Consider the following 17,856-nt stretch of genomic DNA (forward strand, 5'->3'; position numbering starts at 1 on the left):
TACTGTGTGTTTTGCATTGTGTGCAGTGTGCTGTTTTACTTGGGAGACATGCTGCTGTGTATCTCGCTCCTGTGCAGAGAGATACAAAGCAGCATGTCTCATGCTGACAGGAGAGAGATCTGTGTTGTTTACACACAGATCTGTCCCCTCTCAGCCCTGACGAGGATCACCCAGCAGCCAATAGCGGTGCGTGCGTCGCCCCTACCCAGAAATGCAAATCACATATATATACATACTTGATTTTGTGCAGCCATGCCGCCCTGTAGCATTACTTCTGCTATAGGGTGGAGGGCAAGTTGTTAAAAAATAACAAACATGTCATACTTACCTGCTCTGTGTAATGGTTTTGCACAGAGCAGCCCTGATCCTCATCTTCTCAGGTCCCCCACCGCCACTCCTAGCACCTCCCATTTGACCAGTGCCCCCAACAGCAAGCTGCTTGCTATGAGGGCCCCCGCTGCTGTCCTTACCAATGAGGAGAGAGAGAGCCGGGACAGCTGAGGAGCTCATGAACATCGCTGGATCAGGAGGGGGCTCAGGTGAGTATTAGAGAGGGCTGTGGTGGGAACAGCACACAGAGGGTTTTTTTTATCTTCATGCATATAATGCATGAAGATAAAAAGCCTTCAGCCTTTACAACCACGTCATAATGGGCTCTCTAAGCCATTACTTCGCAGACATGTCCTCACGTCCAGACCATGGTTTGTGGATCTCTGCAATATGTAATTGATGCTGAGAAGCTAATTACTCCACTTGCATATATTTGAGGTTTCTATGGTGTTGGTGAAACACTGCCCTTGTCATATACCTGTATGCAGAGCCTGAGATGACAAGGGTGACCTCTTGTAGAGTTACTGTTCAAGCACCCCTGGTTGTTAAAACTAGGACTGCAGTGGTGAAGGAAAGGCACGAGTGCCAAGCTGCAGACACCCTGAGCAGTAACTTGGGAGTGCTGATATCTCACAAGCAGAGGTAAAGCTGTCATTGCACCAGGAAAAAGCCAAGTCCAATTGATGGTGTAGTCAGGTCCTACACCTGGTTAAGCCAAGTGGAAGGACACTAGCAAAATCAGAGTAAAAAATAGGCAGAAGTAGGCAACAATCTGTCAGCGAGGTACTGACTCATTAGTCAGAAGCATGGTTGGTAGTCCAGGCTGGGGTTGATAGCAGAGGCAGACAGCAAACATGAGCAGGCAAGGGTAATTCAAGAGGAAGCAGGGTCAGTAACAGGATCAAGAATGTGTATCAGAAACTGGATCATGAGAACAATGCTGAAGACCATACAGCAAGGAACTATTGCAGAGTTCAGGTTCATACAAGCTGCTTGTTGGCAGTGGACGTACATGCATGTTCCTATGGGCACTTGTGTGCTGGTACATATGGGCAATGATGTACTGTATGTGCAGTCAGTCTCTCATGCTCATAGTAATATGCATGCCTATTAGCAGGACAGCAAGTTAGCCTGATGGTTGGCAACATGTTCCTGACAAGCTCTAGACCACTTGAAATCCCCGAATCATGCATTATGTAGTAACGGATACAAAAGCACCAGAAAACAATATTAAATACCTTTTAACTGTTATATTTTTAAAAAAGGTTGCCTCTTTTGGCTTTTGCTTTCAAAGTCTGTAAAATGCAACAAGAATGCAGATAAGGACTTGTGTCTGACTTACATGATTTGCTTACTTGTACCAGGTTGTTGACTCAAGTTTTAAAGCCTGTGTGCTGAGCGAAGGTGATCGAACAGATTCCTCTATCCACATGAAACAAGAGTGGTGGATGAGTCTCCCACTGCAGCTATAGTAATGTGATAGCTGGCACCACGGGCAGTCAGAAAGCTCGAACAGCACCTGGGCTGACAATTTTCCACCGGGCACTATCGGTTGAAAAATGTTGCGCAAAGTAGTGCTGAGAGGGCCACACACAGACTGAATCTTGCACAGCGTATGGCCAGCTTAATACATCTAGGCAACTCGCGTTTTTGGTAGAAGGCCAGCAATGAAAGCCCCTGTACTCCTTACATGACAGGTTTCTTCCAACATATTGCACAGAGCTTTGAAATTTGTACAAAGAATACAAGCCATAGAAACTTTTCAGAATGCGGCAGGCATGGGCTGCAAGGCAGAAAAACATATCGGTTTAAGAGATAATTGTTTAAAGGAATGTTTATGGAGAAATAAATCTAACAATAGTGAACCTGTGGTGCTATTGCTGATCTTCAAGTCTGTTTTGTGTGGGTATACTGCAGCAGTCAAGTGTTCAGTGTTTCAGCAGCCACAGCTCTGTGTTGGGTGTCAGGTGACTGGGTCACGCAGTCTCTTTTGCATTCAGAGGACTCTTGAGGGGGGGGTGAGTAGCTGAGCTTCACTGAGACCATAAGAAGAAATACAGCTTCAGTGGACAAGTGCTACTAGCTCGAAGGAAGTACAGAGGGCCCAACAGAATGAGCCAGGGTCTGCATGTAATAAGCCAACAGCAGCAGCAGCAAGACGAAGAGGAGGATAACGAAGAAGATGGCATAGTGGGAGATTCATATTATGGAGATGGAGACTCTTTCATGGAAGGAGACCTTGACAGTGAGGAAGAAGAGGGTATGATTAGTAGCTAATATACTCCATGAGAATTAACAGATGGGATGAAGGGGAATGCATTTATGTACTGATTGTGGATTAGATGAATATACAGTATACCAGGAAAATATAGTTGACACATGCACTGAGTGAAGTATCCAGTTCACTTGCAGATATATTGTTACTAAGTGATCTAATACTTTTCCTTAGCAGGTTTTGCTAGTGTGGACTTGGCTTACCAGTTCCTAAATAGGGCACTTTAGCTGAGACCAGTGTAATGATGAACACTGATGATGGGTGTGGAGCTGTCAAACCCAGCTGTGACTCTCAATCCTCTATCTTTGATATGGGGAGCATTGTGTGTCCAGTGAGTGTCTGCTGCCTGAAGTTTCCTAAGGATGTCTGGAATGCTTGGACAACTAGAACTTTACCAGAGCAAGTGTTTAAATGTTAGGAATGCTTTGGATTCCAACTGATAGGAGCGTGGAAGTGTTTATGTGGGTGTATATACATACATGAAAGAAGTGTACACATGATAAAAAAAAGAGGATCTTAGTATCATAGTAACATTCGCAATAATTTACACTGCAAAGAATAATTGCCTTCAAAAATACAACTTTTGTTTAGAAACATTGCATTTCTGTGGTGTGCTATTCTAAAACAATTGTTCAGAGTAGTGTGTTAAAAAAAGAACACTTTTTAAGTGAAATACCCTGGTAAAGTAGAAAGTCCATTGATGCAGTGTCAGTGTACAGCGTATTATAGTATATCATGGACCTGCACTGGGATCAGCATGTGTCCATGTGTCTAATTAGCATGATCAGGTTTATGAGGATTATTATTTTAAACCTGTATTGTGTAAATACTGCTGGTATATCTAGATTTTACAAATCAATTCTGATATTTTCCACTTAAACAGCTAGCAGCAAGTAGTTAAAAATGTGCATGCATACATTAAATTATTATTTATTTATTTCAGGTACTTATATAGCGCCATCAATTTACGCAGCGCTTTACACATATATTGTACATTCACATCAGTCCCTATCCCTCAAGGGGCATACAATGTAAGGTCCCTAACTCACATTCATACATACATATGCTAGGGCCAATTTAGACAGGAGCCAATTCACCTACCAGCATGTCTTTAAATAAAGAACAATTCGATGTTTATGAAAAAGGCAAAACTTTATTTTTAGTTTTAGATAAAGTGAGGAAGGATTAAAGTGACATTAAAAGTAAAATTAAAATAATAAAATAACAAACATGTCATACTTATCTGCTCTGTGCAGTGGTTCTGCACAGTGCAGCCCCGATCCTCCTCTTTTCAGCTCAACCCTGCAGTGCTCCTGGCTCCTTCCTCCTGCTGAGTGAACCCCAGAGCAAGCAGCTTGCTATGTGGGCACCCAAGCAGGCTTGTTCCTGAGCCGCTGTTCTGCGTGTCCCCACCACTTTTCTCTCTTAATTGTCACACTGGCTGTGATTGACAGCAGTGGGAACCAATGGCTCCAATGAGGAGGCAGAGTCCTTGGAGAGCTGAGGCTCTTGTGCACATCGCTGGAATGTGATGGGGCTCAGGTAAGTATTAGGAGGGGCTGCACACTGAAGGTATTTTACCTTCATGCATAGAATGCATGAAGGTAAAAAAACTTGAACCTTTATAACCACTTTAAATTTTTATTGCTGTATGTGTACCCACTGAGGAGATTCACCAATCTATTGATCCTGGTGCTTCCAGGGACAGTATTTAGCTACCTATGAATGCAGCAAACAATCCACCCCGGCTGCCCATATGTAGCAGAGAGGGATTGGAACCCCTGTCAGGTTTTTATTGCTGTCTGTGTCCTCCTTAGAGAGATTAATGTTTACCATTAATGGGTTGTCCCCATAAATGTAAGAGATGGGAAATCTTCCAACGGGGACACTAGATCTGGTGACCCTGGTGACAACCAGTATTACCCTCAATTTGAGTGGGTTTCCTCACACTTTCTGTGTTTCTGTTTTGGTTATTGGACAGGATGTGAAGGAAAATCTCCCTATTGGGACACAGATCACAAAAACAAACCTGGCACAACCCTCCATTATTTTATCCAATTTGAAAAAATAAAGTATTGCTGTTAGTCCTACATTAAAGTTTATAATTTTTACTTTTTTCACTGAAGGTAACATCTCCCTCTCTATTCTCTCTCTCTCTCTCTCTTTATTAATAACAGTACCTCTGATCATTTTTACTTTTTCGGGGTTACATCTGATGCTCTATGTATGTATATATGTGTGTGTGTGTACATGTGTGTATGTATATGTATATATATATATATATATATATATATATATATATATATATATATCTTTTTTTCCCCATAGAATAGGTGCAGGAACTGCCCCACTGTTTATCTCCCACCCCATACCCATCTCCCAGTACTGCCCCTGTTAAGTATTTTGTATGCAATTTGTTAATGATAATAAGAAAAGCAGTAAAATAGATCTCTCGCAGCCAGCAACAATAGATTCTCCTACAACAATAGACCCCCACAGCATCAATGGACCTCCCGCAACAAAACACCCCAGCCAAAATAGATCCAACCCAGCAAAAATAGACCCCCAGCAGCACAATAGATCCCCCAGCAGCTAGAATCAATAGACCCTCCAGTAGCCAGCATCAATAGATCTCTCGCTCAACAGTAGATCCCTTCCAGCAACAATTGACCCCCCCCACCCCCCCAGCAACAATAGACGTCCCCAGAAACAATAAACCCCCAGACAACAATATATCCCCCAGCAGCCAGTATCAATAGACCCTCCAGCACATCCCAGCAAACCTTACCATTACATACCTTCAGTGCTGGAGGTGACGTAACTGCATTCCCCCACACTCTCACTGAAAAAAAGCCATATATATATATATATATATATATATATATATATATGCAGCCAACCAGTTTTGGAGGATGCATGGACATGCATAAGGACTGTCATTGACCCAGAACAAGCATGTGCATATATAGCGTCAGGAAACTGGTGGTATTGGGTCTTGGTCAGTGACTCACAAAGAAATAAATCGTGATTGGTGCAGAGGGGTTCACTATTGTGACTGATAATGATTTACACTTAAAACACATCACTAAACAGCTTTTCATTTTACACTCCATTTAACATTCAAAGAAAATCATAGTCTTGTAGTAACTGGTTGGAAGTTGGAATTAAAATCAGCACAGAATACAGGGCCATCAAGTGCATCTTGTGCGTTCATCTGTCTCCTCGTGTTCCTTTGCCTCCTTTCCCCCATAGACGCAGTGCTTATTTGGCATTGTGAAGAGCTGGAGCAGGTGTCTGCTTCTGAGATTAGTTTTAACAAGGGCAGGAGGTCAGTGCAGATTTCCTGTTCCTCCATAGCCACAGAGATAATATACATGGCCTACTTGTTGTGAAAACAGTCACTGAAATTCTTACAAAGTTCTTGTGTCCATTACAAATACTTTTCCTGTGGTTTACGTCACAGCCTGTATAAATGAGCTACAAGCTGTAAGAAGCAATGCATTATTTAATAGCTTGGAGAAACGGTGTTGGAATAAGAAGTAACTGAGAGTGCAGAGTTGTACATCTTTTATACAGTGTTCTTTTTTCCTTGCCTCTGATAGGGGAATCAAGTATCAAAGGCAAACTATTGCTGTTGCCCCCTTTCCTTCCCTATTACCAAGACATTGGTGCACTTCTAAACTCAGAACTTTAGTTTGAAATGCATACCAGAGCTTCATTAGCCACTCAACAGAATGTTATTGTTATTATTATTATTACATCGAGTTTATATAGCGCCAAAGGGTTTGCTCAGCGTTGTATGTTAGAAAGTTTAAAGTGTTACTAACCCCAGGACCCTGCATTCACTATGTCTGGTCTCCCACAGTACACACAACAAGGAATTGCAATTATTTTTAGTAAATATAAACTGCTAAATACCTTTTCTCGCCAGCAGTTCGAGCAGTCTTGTGACTTCAGCAGAGCACTGGTTAAAGCTTGTAGGAGGAGTTTTCATTCTCCCCTATGAGGGTGCATAACCCCTGACCCTCTGTCTGGACAGTGCTGATTGGCCCTGTGATGATCACATGCACTCTCTCAAGAAAAAAAAACTCTCTAGCAATACTCACCAAACTGAGCATGTGCAGCTTGCCCCCAAGGCTCTGTTCTGTCAGCAGGTGGATTGGGGACAGTAGAAGAAGGAAGGGGGGGGGGGATCAGAGAAGGCAGGATCAAACATCCTTTTTACACAATGCAGAGGATTAACCCCATAGGTTCCACAGTGAGTCTAACAAGCATGCTTTACTGCATATACAGGCTGATTTTACTGTTGTGAGTTTAGTAACACTTTAAGGATCCTAGCCATTGTAGCAGAGACCAGTGAAGCTAGTGGGAAAGGAACTAAGTTTAAAGGTTAAGATTAGCAAGTTTTCAAAAAACACCACAGGGCTAGAGCCTTCAGAATCTATTTTGGTAGGCCTATAAATCTCATATTATGGCATCAGAGGTAATTCTACATGTCTTCAGGTCTGCTCTGCTGGACTAGGGGCACAGTTACTAAAACTGGAGAGTGCAAAATCTGGTGCAGCTCTGCATAGAAACCAATCAGCTTCCAGGATTTGTTGTCAATGCCTAATTTAACAAGCTGAATTTAGAAGCTGATTGGCTACCATGCACAGATTATGCACTCTCCAGTTTTAGAGCTGATTCACATATGTGCGGAGTAGATTGAAGCTCAGGTTCACAGCTAATTGATACAGTAGTTGTTCACAGGTTTACATCAGGTTCAGGACAGGATTAGCTCAGGATCTTATCCTGTTCACACATATGCGGTTTAGAAACGGTTCCCATAGAAGTCAATAGCCTGTAATCCACGCCTGAACCGGACTGCACTGCTCAGAAATTGGACATGACTCTTTTTAAAACCGCACTGGCAGTGCACTGGACATATGTGAACAGACACCATAGGAAGCAATGTTTTTTCACATGTCATGTGGATTGGATGCAGTTCAAACCGTATATATGTGAGCGGGCACTTAGAAAATCTACCCTCAGATGACAAAGTTGCTCTAAGTCACTAACCCTCCTTTTCACCTCTGTAGTGCATTCTCTCATGCGTTGCATATCTCGTTATCCCGTAATCTCATCTACTTTATACTTGAGAGATGAATGGCTAGTTGGTATAGTGTATTTCCACTTTTGCAGCCAAATTGGGATAAAACCTCCTTTATATTTTTACATACTTCCATTCACATATCATGACTTTAAATAAGATGCTCTTTTTCAGAAAATTCAGCACTGAAAAAGTTCTCTTTGTTTATGAAGGGGGCTTTTCCGTAATTAACCCTGTCTGTACTGTGATGGCAAAATGTTTTTATCATATAGTAGGGTTTTCTCAAATATGACAGCAAAATTGGAAATACACTTTAAAGTGGAGTTCCACCTGAAATAAAAAAAATTTAAAAGTCAGCAGCTACAAAAACTGTAGCTGCTGACTTTTAAAATACAAACACTTACCTGTCCCTCGGTCCAGCGGTGTCTTAACCACAGCTGGTTTCACCAGCCGTCTTCTCTCCCCGGTGCCGGCATCTTCAGTGGGGGCACCTGGCTGTGACAGCTTGCGGCTTCACAACTGGGTGCCCACTGCGCATGCGCAGGAAGCGTTGTGCTTTGTGAATGGCCCCGTAGTCTTCTGGGACCTGTCATGTTTCCCAGAAGACTACGGGGAGGGAGGGTAGGAGAACAACTTCCACTTCCGATCGCCCAGGCGATAGCAGCGGAAAAGGGGAGCGGGTCCCTTTCAAATTTGGGTACCTGCTCCCCCCCCTCCCCAAAGGTGCCAATCCTTAATGGGGAGTGGGGGATGAAGTCCTAAAGCGTAACTTCCCTATTTGGGTGGAGCTCAGCTTTAACCCTTTTCTGCCATTGTCTCCCAGCCCTTTAAGAGGTTCTAAATGCTGTGAGGCGGAGGTGGGCAGTCCAACCATGTGATTGGCAGTCAAAGCAGTCACATGATTGGAACGCTAACAATCACAAGTAGGGCTGGGAGTACACAGGGTATTTTGCTCTCAACACAGAAAATATTTACATTGGGATGCATATATGCGGTGTCTCAGCATAAAAGCCCACCCTTAGAGAGGCCGCATATATGCAGAAACAGGATAAAGTGGAAATAAGACTAAAACCTGCCTACTCCTCCTACCTATCCTGGAAATAAAAAATCTATGTATTTACCTTTGTTTAATCTGCTCAGGTGCGATCACATGATCAGCCAACATGTGTCAGTGAACAGCTGCTGCAGGGGGGAGGAGGGGGTGGTAACAATGCAGAAGCAAAGGGAGCCTATGGGTGACATCATGGCTCCAGGAATTTATAGCCGTTGTCAAAAGCTCCCTTACACACGGGAGCCGGAGCTTGTGGATTATGTGACCGGACCAGATAATAAAAAGGAAGTATACAGATCTTTCTTTTATACAGGGTATGCAGGACAGGTAGGAGGAGGGGGAAGGGAGTATTTTAAAAAACAATTATAGTTAGTATATGCTCTCGGTTAATGATTTGCATTGGCTGGAAACATCAGAGATCCAGAAGACTCCAGATTTCTCCATCAAGAGCAATTATCATTATATTTACACGGGCACATAGGGGGCAAAGGAGCATGTTAGTATGAAAAACTATAATAAAAATGAATAGATTTTAAAAAATAAACAATGAATTAAATATAAAAAAAAAAATAACAAACCCCCATCCCCACCACACATACATAGACAGATACCTATGAAAAGACACAGTTGGGACACACAGACATGCTATTATGCAACAGATATCAGGTATCCCCACTAATACCAGAAACATAAGGGTATTCAATTTAGATGCTGAATATTTTTGGTATTTATTAAAGTGATTCTAAAGGCTTATTTTTTGTAAGAAAAAATACCAAAAATGTCTATACTTACCTACTGTTTGCAGTGGTTTTTTCACAGAGCAGCCCGAATCCTCATTTTCTCAGGTCCCCCGCTGGCGCTTCTGGCCCCTACCTCCTGTTGGGTGCCTCCCCGACAAGCGACTTGCTATGAGGGTACCCACTGCTCCGTGCGTCCATTCACACACGGAGTTGCAGTACGGCTCCACCTCCTCTCTCTTCTCATTGGCTCACTGACTGTGATTGACAGCAGTGGGAGCCAATGGCTCCTGCTTCTGTCTCAGCCAATGAGAAGAGGGAGTCCCGTGATAGTCGAGACTCCAGTGTGCATCGCTGGATCGAGAGGGGGCTTAGGTGATCATTGGGGGGAGGCGGTGATGCTGCACAGAGAAGGTGATTTACCTTCATGCATAATATGCAAGAAGGTAAAAAAAAACCTTGAGCCTTTACAACCACTTTAATTCAATAGTCTTCTCTTTTACAGTTAATGGTAAGTCTGAGATTATGTGTGTTTTGTGTGCACTACATACAAAGAGCATACAGCATACAAAATTATAACTAAAGAAATATCCTTCTGCGCTTAAAATGGGGCCCTAACCCTAAAAGCTGCTGACACTAACCTTATACCTATTAGGTGAAGTGACTAATTAATACAAAAAGTGTAGCGCTAAATAAATATACAATAAAAAATATTAAATCATAAACAATATAGTGACACACTCAATCCCCTTAAAAACACACAAAAAAGGGGATAACACACAAATTGTGCAACACGTGACTTCCCACTAAGGGAATATAACAAGTGCAAGTGGTAAATAATCCAATAGTGACTCACACAAAAATGCAACAGTGACTCTCACAAAATTAATATAAACCTCAAAAACAGTCCACACACAGTGCATATATATACACTATATATAATCCGATGAAAGTGCTCCAATTCAACTGTCATGCAAGTGACTGTGTATAATCCGAGATCAAACCTCCAGTGACCTGAGTGGCCCCTCACCTCATTATCTCGACCCCACAGGGTCAGCTCGCTCAAAGGATAACACCAATCCTGATAAGGGCAGATTCCTCACAGGTTCCCCTCAAGGAAATGAACGCTCCTCATTCCAAGCCTCCATACAGTGCAGTAACACACTCCCCGGATCATAGATAGACAAAAAAAGCTTCCATAGTGTAATCTGTTGTTATTTAAACATATATAATATAGATTGCCCATTCACATGTAAATCCTTCTTGTGCACAGCCCCGTATCACCTCATGGGTATCCAAAGGTGTTCCATTATGACCCCCACGCCGGAAGTGACATCACCGTGCACCCGGAAATACCTCCTCGCCTACTGACGCGTTGCGTCACATTATCACGTGACTTCCTCAGGGATACCCTGATTAGTCCTAATCTGAATGTGGCCTCAGCCTGCAGCAACTGAGAGCTTGCACAGGTTTGTCTTTTATCTTGGCAGTTAAAAAAGTGAGAATTTGCACAGCAGAGTGATGAAAAGTGACTATTTGCATGTAGGAAGAGGGATATTAACAATTAGCTGTGACATACCCACCAGATGTTTCCTGCAATTAGCTGTGGGTAGGAAGCCCCACTGAAAGCAATGGGAGGCCGATAGCTCCCACAGTTATTTACGGCCAGTCACAGCCAACAGAACTCTCTTTCCTAGATTTGAGTTTAGCAACAAAAAGTTAAAATACTTAAGTGACAGGGCACCCAACCTATTTCCTGCCTTTCCATACGCCAAGATGAAAATGTCAGTCTGCCTCACTACTTACAGTTGGGGGTCATTCCCCACCACCCTAAGTTTAAAGGTCCTATGTTATAATATTCAACTTTTTTTCTCTATGTTTAAGATACTTCTTTCGGTTCAGTTGTTGCTGCTTTTTAGCAATAACTGTTGTTCTATATATCTTGGGGCACCTACTTGAGTTACTGCCCTGCCATACTACAGTTCCCTATTATAAGACTGAACCCTCATTGGGGCCAACATGCTGCAAAGCAAACACTCAGAGAAAAAGCTTTCAGAATGAAGTGTTAAAGTGGTTCTAAAGTCTAGGTTTTTTTTTTAACCATAATGCATTTCCTGTAAGGTAAAAAAACACCCATTAATGATTTTCTCCCCAATCTCTACAATCTCTAAATGCTTACCTGAGTCCGCTATTGATCCATCACTGTGCCCAGATGTAGCTCTTCTTTCTTCTCTTCCTGTTGTCACAGGCTAAACTGAAAGCAGTGGGAGAGCCATTGGCTGCTGCTGTTGTGAGTCAAATTCTGTAAGGAGGAAACAGGGGGCGTGGTCAAGCCATACTGTTTGTGTCTATGGACGCACACAGCCCAGCTCAGGAGTGCACCCACATGGGTGCCCCCAAAGCACACAGCTTGCTATGGGGCCACTCGTAAAAAGGAGGGAAGAGTGCTGGTAGGGGACTGCCAAAGAAGAGGTAAAGGACTGGCTCTGCGCAATATTGTTGCACAGAGCTGGAAAGTATAACCTCTTTTTTATTTTAATGAAAAAAATTGCTTTTAAAACCACTTTAAAGTGTCAGTTCAGCCATAAGTGGCATTTCAGGTATAGGTTGAATCTAGTGCACAAATTCACTTGCTGACATCTCTTGGTGATTCTAGCAGTGAGATTTCCCCATCATACTTACTGATTCTGTTCCTGTTTATGTTCTACTTTTAGAAGTTTCCACCAATTGCAGGGTCTTCCTATTTATCTTTAAACTGTTGAACTTGTCACACCAGTTACTGAGAGACACAATGCTTAATGTGAATTTAGCCACATTAGTGCACGTAGAGCAAGAGTCAACTACTGTCAGTGATACATTTTTTTATTTGGACAGTTAACTGGTCAGAACAAACTCTCAGAGATAATGTAATGTGGTTCCAGCATGTGTATATCCCATTATGGCTACCTTTGCTTAAAGGGAGTGGTTGGGGGGGGGGGATTTAAAAATGCAGCTCAACTATCTTTTATTACTGCACCAACTTCAAGTGTAAATTAGGCCTTAGTGCAAATAAAAAAGTATTATGGACAGTACTCATCTGTAGAAGACACCTTCGCTAATGATATAATTCTCCAACACCTACCAAACACTAAGACCTTGTTTACATCTGAGCGATTTGAAATCATTTTCCAAATGACGTTCAATTGTGGAAAAATGCATGATGCACTTTTGGGTGCCAAAAATTAATGGTACCCCAAATGTGGTGCAATTTTACTGCAACTGTTGCGTGACAATAATGTCAAAATTCCCATCGCACACTTTCCTGGATAAGGCTTAGGAGTAATGGGTGCTGAAGCAACAGCCAGTTGGAACCGGGGACATTGCAGATCAAATGCACATATTCCCCATCACACCACAAATCAGCATATAACGTCCAAAATCATAATTGAGGAATGATTTCATCACAGAGGACAAAGTTTCAAAGCTACGCAGTACCCAGGGGCGGACTGACCATTTGGAAACTCGGACATTGCCCGAGGGCCCGGGGTCAGTAGGGGGCCCCATGAGATGCCCCTGGTACCTTTTTCATAGGCTTTTTTGAGTTTGGGCAAGGACACAGGGGCCCCATGATCCCCTATTGCCCGGGGGCCCCATGAGTTGTCAGTCCACCCCTGGGCCAGTACCCATTTGTCAGGTATGCCATGGTGTGCTGGCAAATATGTGCCTTTGTTGCACAAAAACACCTCAAAATGCCTGGCTCAGTGCCAAAATTTGGTACTTGAGCTTCTTGGGTTGGCAAACATGCATAGGGAAGTCTATTCAAGTGAATCGGCTGCACTATGCGCAACACATGCAGACGTGTGTGTAAATCACACAAGAAAAAATTGTGTGTGGGAACATAGATTCCCACTATGTGAAATGCAAACAGGGCTGAGGTGCAAACTTGTTTGTGTCTACTTGTACTTATGTAAAAACCTGCGTAAGTTGATGGTACATAAATGTGGATATTAACTAATATATCCTTTTTTTCTCAGTCTTAGATTTCACAGATCCCTTCAGCACAGAAGTGAAGCCAAGAATCCTACTAATGGGATTACGGAGAAGTGGCAAATCTTCAATCCAAAAAGTGGTTTTTCATAAAATGTCTCCTAATGAGACTCTTTTTTTAGAGAGTACAAACAAGATCTGCAGGGAGGACGTCTCAAATAGTTCATTTGTGAATTTCCAGATATGGGACTTCCCAGGGCAAATTGATTTCTTCGATCCCACATTTGACTATGAAATGATATTTAGAGGAACCGGAGCACTAATATTTGTCATTGATTCACAGGTAAAGTTTTGACCTTCAGATGCTATTAACTGTGGAGTATCACTGTTTTTCTGTTCAATACATTTTTACAGATTTTGTTTAAATTTTCAAAAGAAAAGTATGTTGAACAATGATAACGAGAGAAATAAGAGAGATCAAAATGCTCACAATTGTTACGTAGAAAAGAGGCATAATAATAAAGCATTGCACCACCAGAGCACAAGTGGACCAAAACTGTCAGGTGAACACAACATGGCAGAATTAAAACTGTAGTAGGAGGTGTGCCCCATGTTCTAGGAGTGGAGAGGAGGAATATAATATATAACTAAACATAGGAGGAAAAGGAAAGAAAAGAAAAAAAAATACAACTCAAGTAACACCAACTGACCAAGAGCAGGACCCCCTCTCCCCCAAGAAAGACCCAAGAAGGGGAAAGAAAAAGGGAAAGAAAGGGGACAGAGAGATTAAACGAGGAGGAGAAGATAAAGAAATTTCTCAATACCCCCCACACCTGCTACTTCCAACTTTTATAGGTGTAATGACTGACATCCAGGGCTGCTGTTAGAAATCATGGGATCCCTACAACCTAGCTGACAGGAACAGTGAACCAGGCCTAACAGGTGGTTCCAACCACATGAACATGCCACTCATTCATGCAATCAGTATACCTGTGAGAATGAACCCTTATGTTTTTTTATATATTTTACAATTGTATTATTTTTTTATTCTTTACATTTTTTTAACAGGACTGTGGGGGTTGGTGAGATATTAGAGGTCCAAACAGACACCCAACATCTCACTTTTGAGGCAGAGAAAGAGATTGAGGACACGGATTCCCCAATCCTTTCTTTGTAGCGCTAGCTGCAGAGTGAATGAACAGGAAGTGCTCTATACAGAGGCTCCCCTGTTCAATCATAAACTGCAGCATTGTAAACACAGGGTGGGCCAGAGCGGGGTTAGTTCAAGTAATTGTGTCCACTCCTGCTGCCCTGGGCCCCCCCTGTTGAACTTATGCAGTCTGGGACCCATACAGGATTGCCGCCATTCTGGCACACATCAGCTTTACGGGAATGTAATCTGAGCTGGTCCTGTGCAGCTCAGTGTACATTCCAAAGAAAATTGTAAATAGGCAGGTAGGTTTCTTTTATTTTAATTACACGCAAAGTCTCTTCTGCAATAAAGAGCCTGTCTGCTCACATTTTTTAAAAGCAGGACTTTGGTTCTGCTTTAACTTTTAGTAAACTTGTACAATGCTTAACCAGTCCTCAGTGCAGCCTGCTATTTTAAATAACTAATAATACTTAATACCTATTCAAGGGATATTTACTGTGCAGCCTTGCCCAGTGCCACATGACCTTTTTAGTGAAAACATCCCCACCTCTTCTCAGAGTACATGAATGCTGCAGCAAATCTGTATAAGAAAAGGTATACAGTGGGGTTGATTTACTAAAGGCAATTAGACTGTGCACTTTGCAAAGTGCAATTGTACTAGTAGTAAGTGAGTAAGTGAGGTAAAGCTTCCCTTTGCCAAGAATACCCAATCACATACAAGGAAAATTTAAAAAAACAGCATTTTTGCTTGCACATGATTGGATGATGGAAGCCAGGAGAGCTTCTGCACACTTACTTAGCCCTGGAGCAACTGCACTTGCAGAGTGCAAAGTCCAATTGCCTTTAGTAAATCAACCCCAGTGTGTGGCTGACCTCCATGGAATGGAAAAGTTGGAAAACCTTTGCCAATTAGTGATTGTACCTAACTGACTGCAGCTGCTGATCAATGTATTTCGACAGCAGAGAGTCCTGCTGTCAGAATACAATGTCCTGGAGGGGGATCTTTTCTTTTTTTTTTTCATTCAGACTGCTGGCTAAATGGTAAAAAAAAACTGTCTATGGCCAGCTTTATTTATTCATTCCAGGTACTTATTTAGGACAGTCAATTTACACAGCACTTTACATATATTGTACATTCACATCAGTCCCTAACCTTCAATTGAACCCACAGGAAACCCACACAGGCACAGGAAGAAAATGCAAACTGTGTGCAGGTAGTGTCCTGGTTGGGATTCAACCAATTTGAAAATGAGCCTTAGTGTGGATAAACATCTAGACCCCCTCTAATTAACACACTCTTGTGTATATCTTGTTCATTCTTTTCTACCAATGAATAATTTAGGCTGTTTGCTAATTTAAGCTTTGAAGAGATCCTTTTTGTTCAGTTCTATACACAGACACTAGACTGCTAGTAAATGAACAACTTTACTACCAGTTACCATGTAGGCTTTAAACATATGTGGTGCTCAAATTCAAGAGGGGTTAAGAGATTTCCCACTGTTCATAAGTAAATCAATAACATCAAAGTAGTAACATTAACCAGGTACCGATGTACGTATCATTAGGTACACTAGGCCTATGTCTATACGTGAAAGTCTAAGGATCATTTGTATTACTGTGGTTTGTTTGCCAGGGAAAAAAAGTACATGTGGTAGTTTGTCCCATCTTCTTAGGTGCTGTCTAAAGCTAGCTGAGAGGTTTTACCCCCTTCATGACTAGGGCATTCTTTTTCAATTCAGCAGTGCGCTACTTTAACTTGAAATTGCCCAGCCATGCAACACTGTATGCAAATTAAATGTATATAATTTTTTTACACCAATAGAGCTTTCTTTTGGTGGTATTTGACCATCATTGGGTTTTTTATTTCTTATTATATAAACAAAAAAAGACCGAAATCTCTGAAAAAAAAAATATTTTTTACTTTCTGTTATAAAGCATATCCAATAAAAATAAAAATAAAAATCTAATTTCATACATTTAGGCCAAAATGTATTTTGCTACATGTCTGATTAAAAAAAATAATTCCCAATAAGTGTATATTGATTGGTTTGTGTGAAAGCTATAGCGTCTGCAAACAGTGTGTAGCACCCTCTTAGTGCATCTAGGGGGAGCTAGACCCTAAAGGTTAGTCAGGTGTTGGTTAGCAGCTCAGGTGTGATAGCCAGAGGGTCAAATTGTGGTCAGGGCTGAGAGACTCTGCAGACCGGCCCCTCTAGAATTTCCCCCAGCTCTGAGGCTTTCAGAGGAAGTCCTTGGAGGCAGTGGATGGATCTGAGAAGTAGCTAGCTGCACTCTTGAGGGACCTTAGCCAATCCCTAACAGAAGGCTTGCAAGGGGCTTGGACTCTCTTAAAAGTGTAAGGGCCTGCTCAGTGGCAGGGAGAGGGTGTGTGAGGAGTGTGGAGACTGAGGAGGATGTGAGGCTGAAGGAGGAGGGTTGCAAGGAGGCCTAGTGAGATGGGGCCTGCCTGCAAGCCCGGAGCTGGAGAGGAAGAAATCTTGAGACTCACTGGTCCCCTGAGAGAGGACCACCTGTATGGCAGGGATGGAGCAGCCCAGTTGATAGGACTGGTAGCAGCAGCCAACCCGCAAGTGTTACAGGAGAGGATCTGAGTGAGTACACCTGCACCCCCTGGGCAGATAGGGGAAGGAGCACTCTGGCGGGAAACCAGATTAGCCCCCTACTAGTGACTGTTCACCTTATTTAAAGGAACAGGAGCCAGATCCCCTGCTCAGGAAGAAAGTCTCCAAATTGCGGCGTGAAGAGTAGTTCATCTAAGGTCTGGGGTGATACAACTAGAATCTGCTGGCTAGCACTCCAACAGAGACTGTGTCAGAGCAAAGGAGCTGTGAATAGTTCAGGAAGTTGTCCTCAGATTTTGGTTCCCTTAGGCATCTTATACACCAATTACCCTTTCCAAGTTGTAATTCCCTCAATAAGTACCAAAACCAACGCTCAAGGACTGGTTTCTGTACCTAGATGAAAGATTGTGTGGAAAATGCTGAATGACTGGCTGTACAGGACTATAGGGGGACCCAAATTCATCAGCAATCCCTAAGAGGGTAGTGGTAAAAATGGTATATATACTGGAATATATATTTATACTAGTAATGGCAGTGATCAGCGATGTATAGTGGGACTGTGATAGTGTGGCGGGCAATCTGAGACTAACTGGGTTACTAACTGGGAACTGACTAACTGACTCTGTCATCTCTAGTGACACTAATGCAGTGATAATACTATACTCTGTCACTA

The 17,856-nt window shown here is 42.4% G+C and overlaps 1 protein-coding gene across 1 annotated transcript in view; it reads left to right on the forward strand.

Moving 5' to 3' along the window:
• Window positions 1-2,338: 2,338 nt before the first annotated feature.
• Window positions 2,339-17,856, forward strand: part of RRAGD (Ras related GTP binding D) — a 67,733-nt gene continuing 52,215 nt past the window's right edge. Inside the window, exons 1-2 of the mRNA XM_089691297.1 lie at window positions 2,339-2,590; window positions 13,496-13,791. Of these exons, the coding sequence (XP_089547423.1) occupies window positions 2,443-2,590; window positions 13,496-13,791 (444 nt within the window). The 5' untranslated portion in view covers window positions 2,339-2,442. The remainder of the gene's footprint in view (window positions 2,591-13,495; window positions 13,792-17,856) is intronic.

Source organism: Staurois parvus, unplaced genomic scaffold, assembly GCF_062004578.1.
Source record: "Staurois parvus isolate SC_StPar_1 unplaced genomic scaffold, SC_StPar_1.0 ptg000561l, whole genome shotgun sequence".
NCBI classification, from domain to species: Eukaryota; Metazoa; Chordata; class Amphibia; order Anura; family Ranidae; genus Staurois; species Staurois parvus.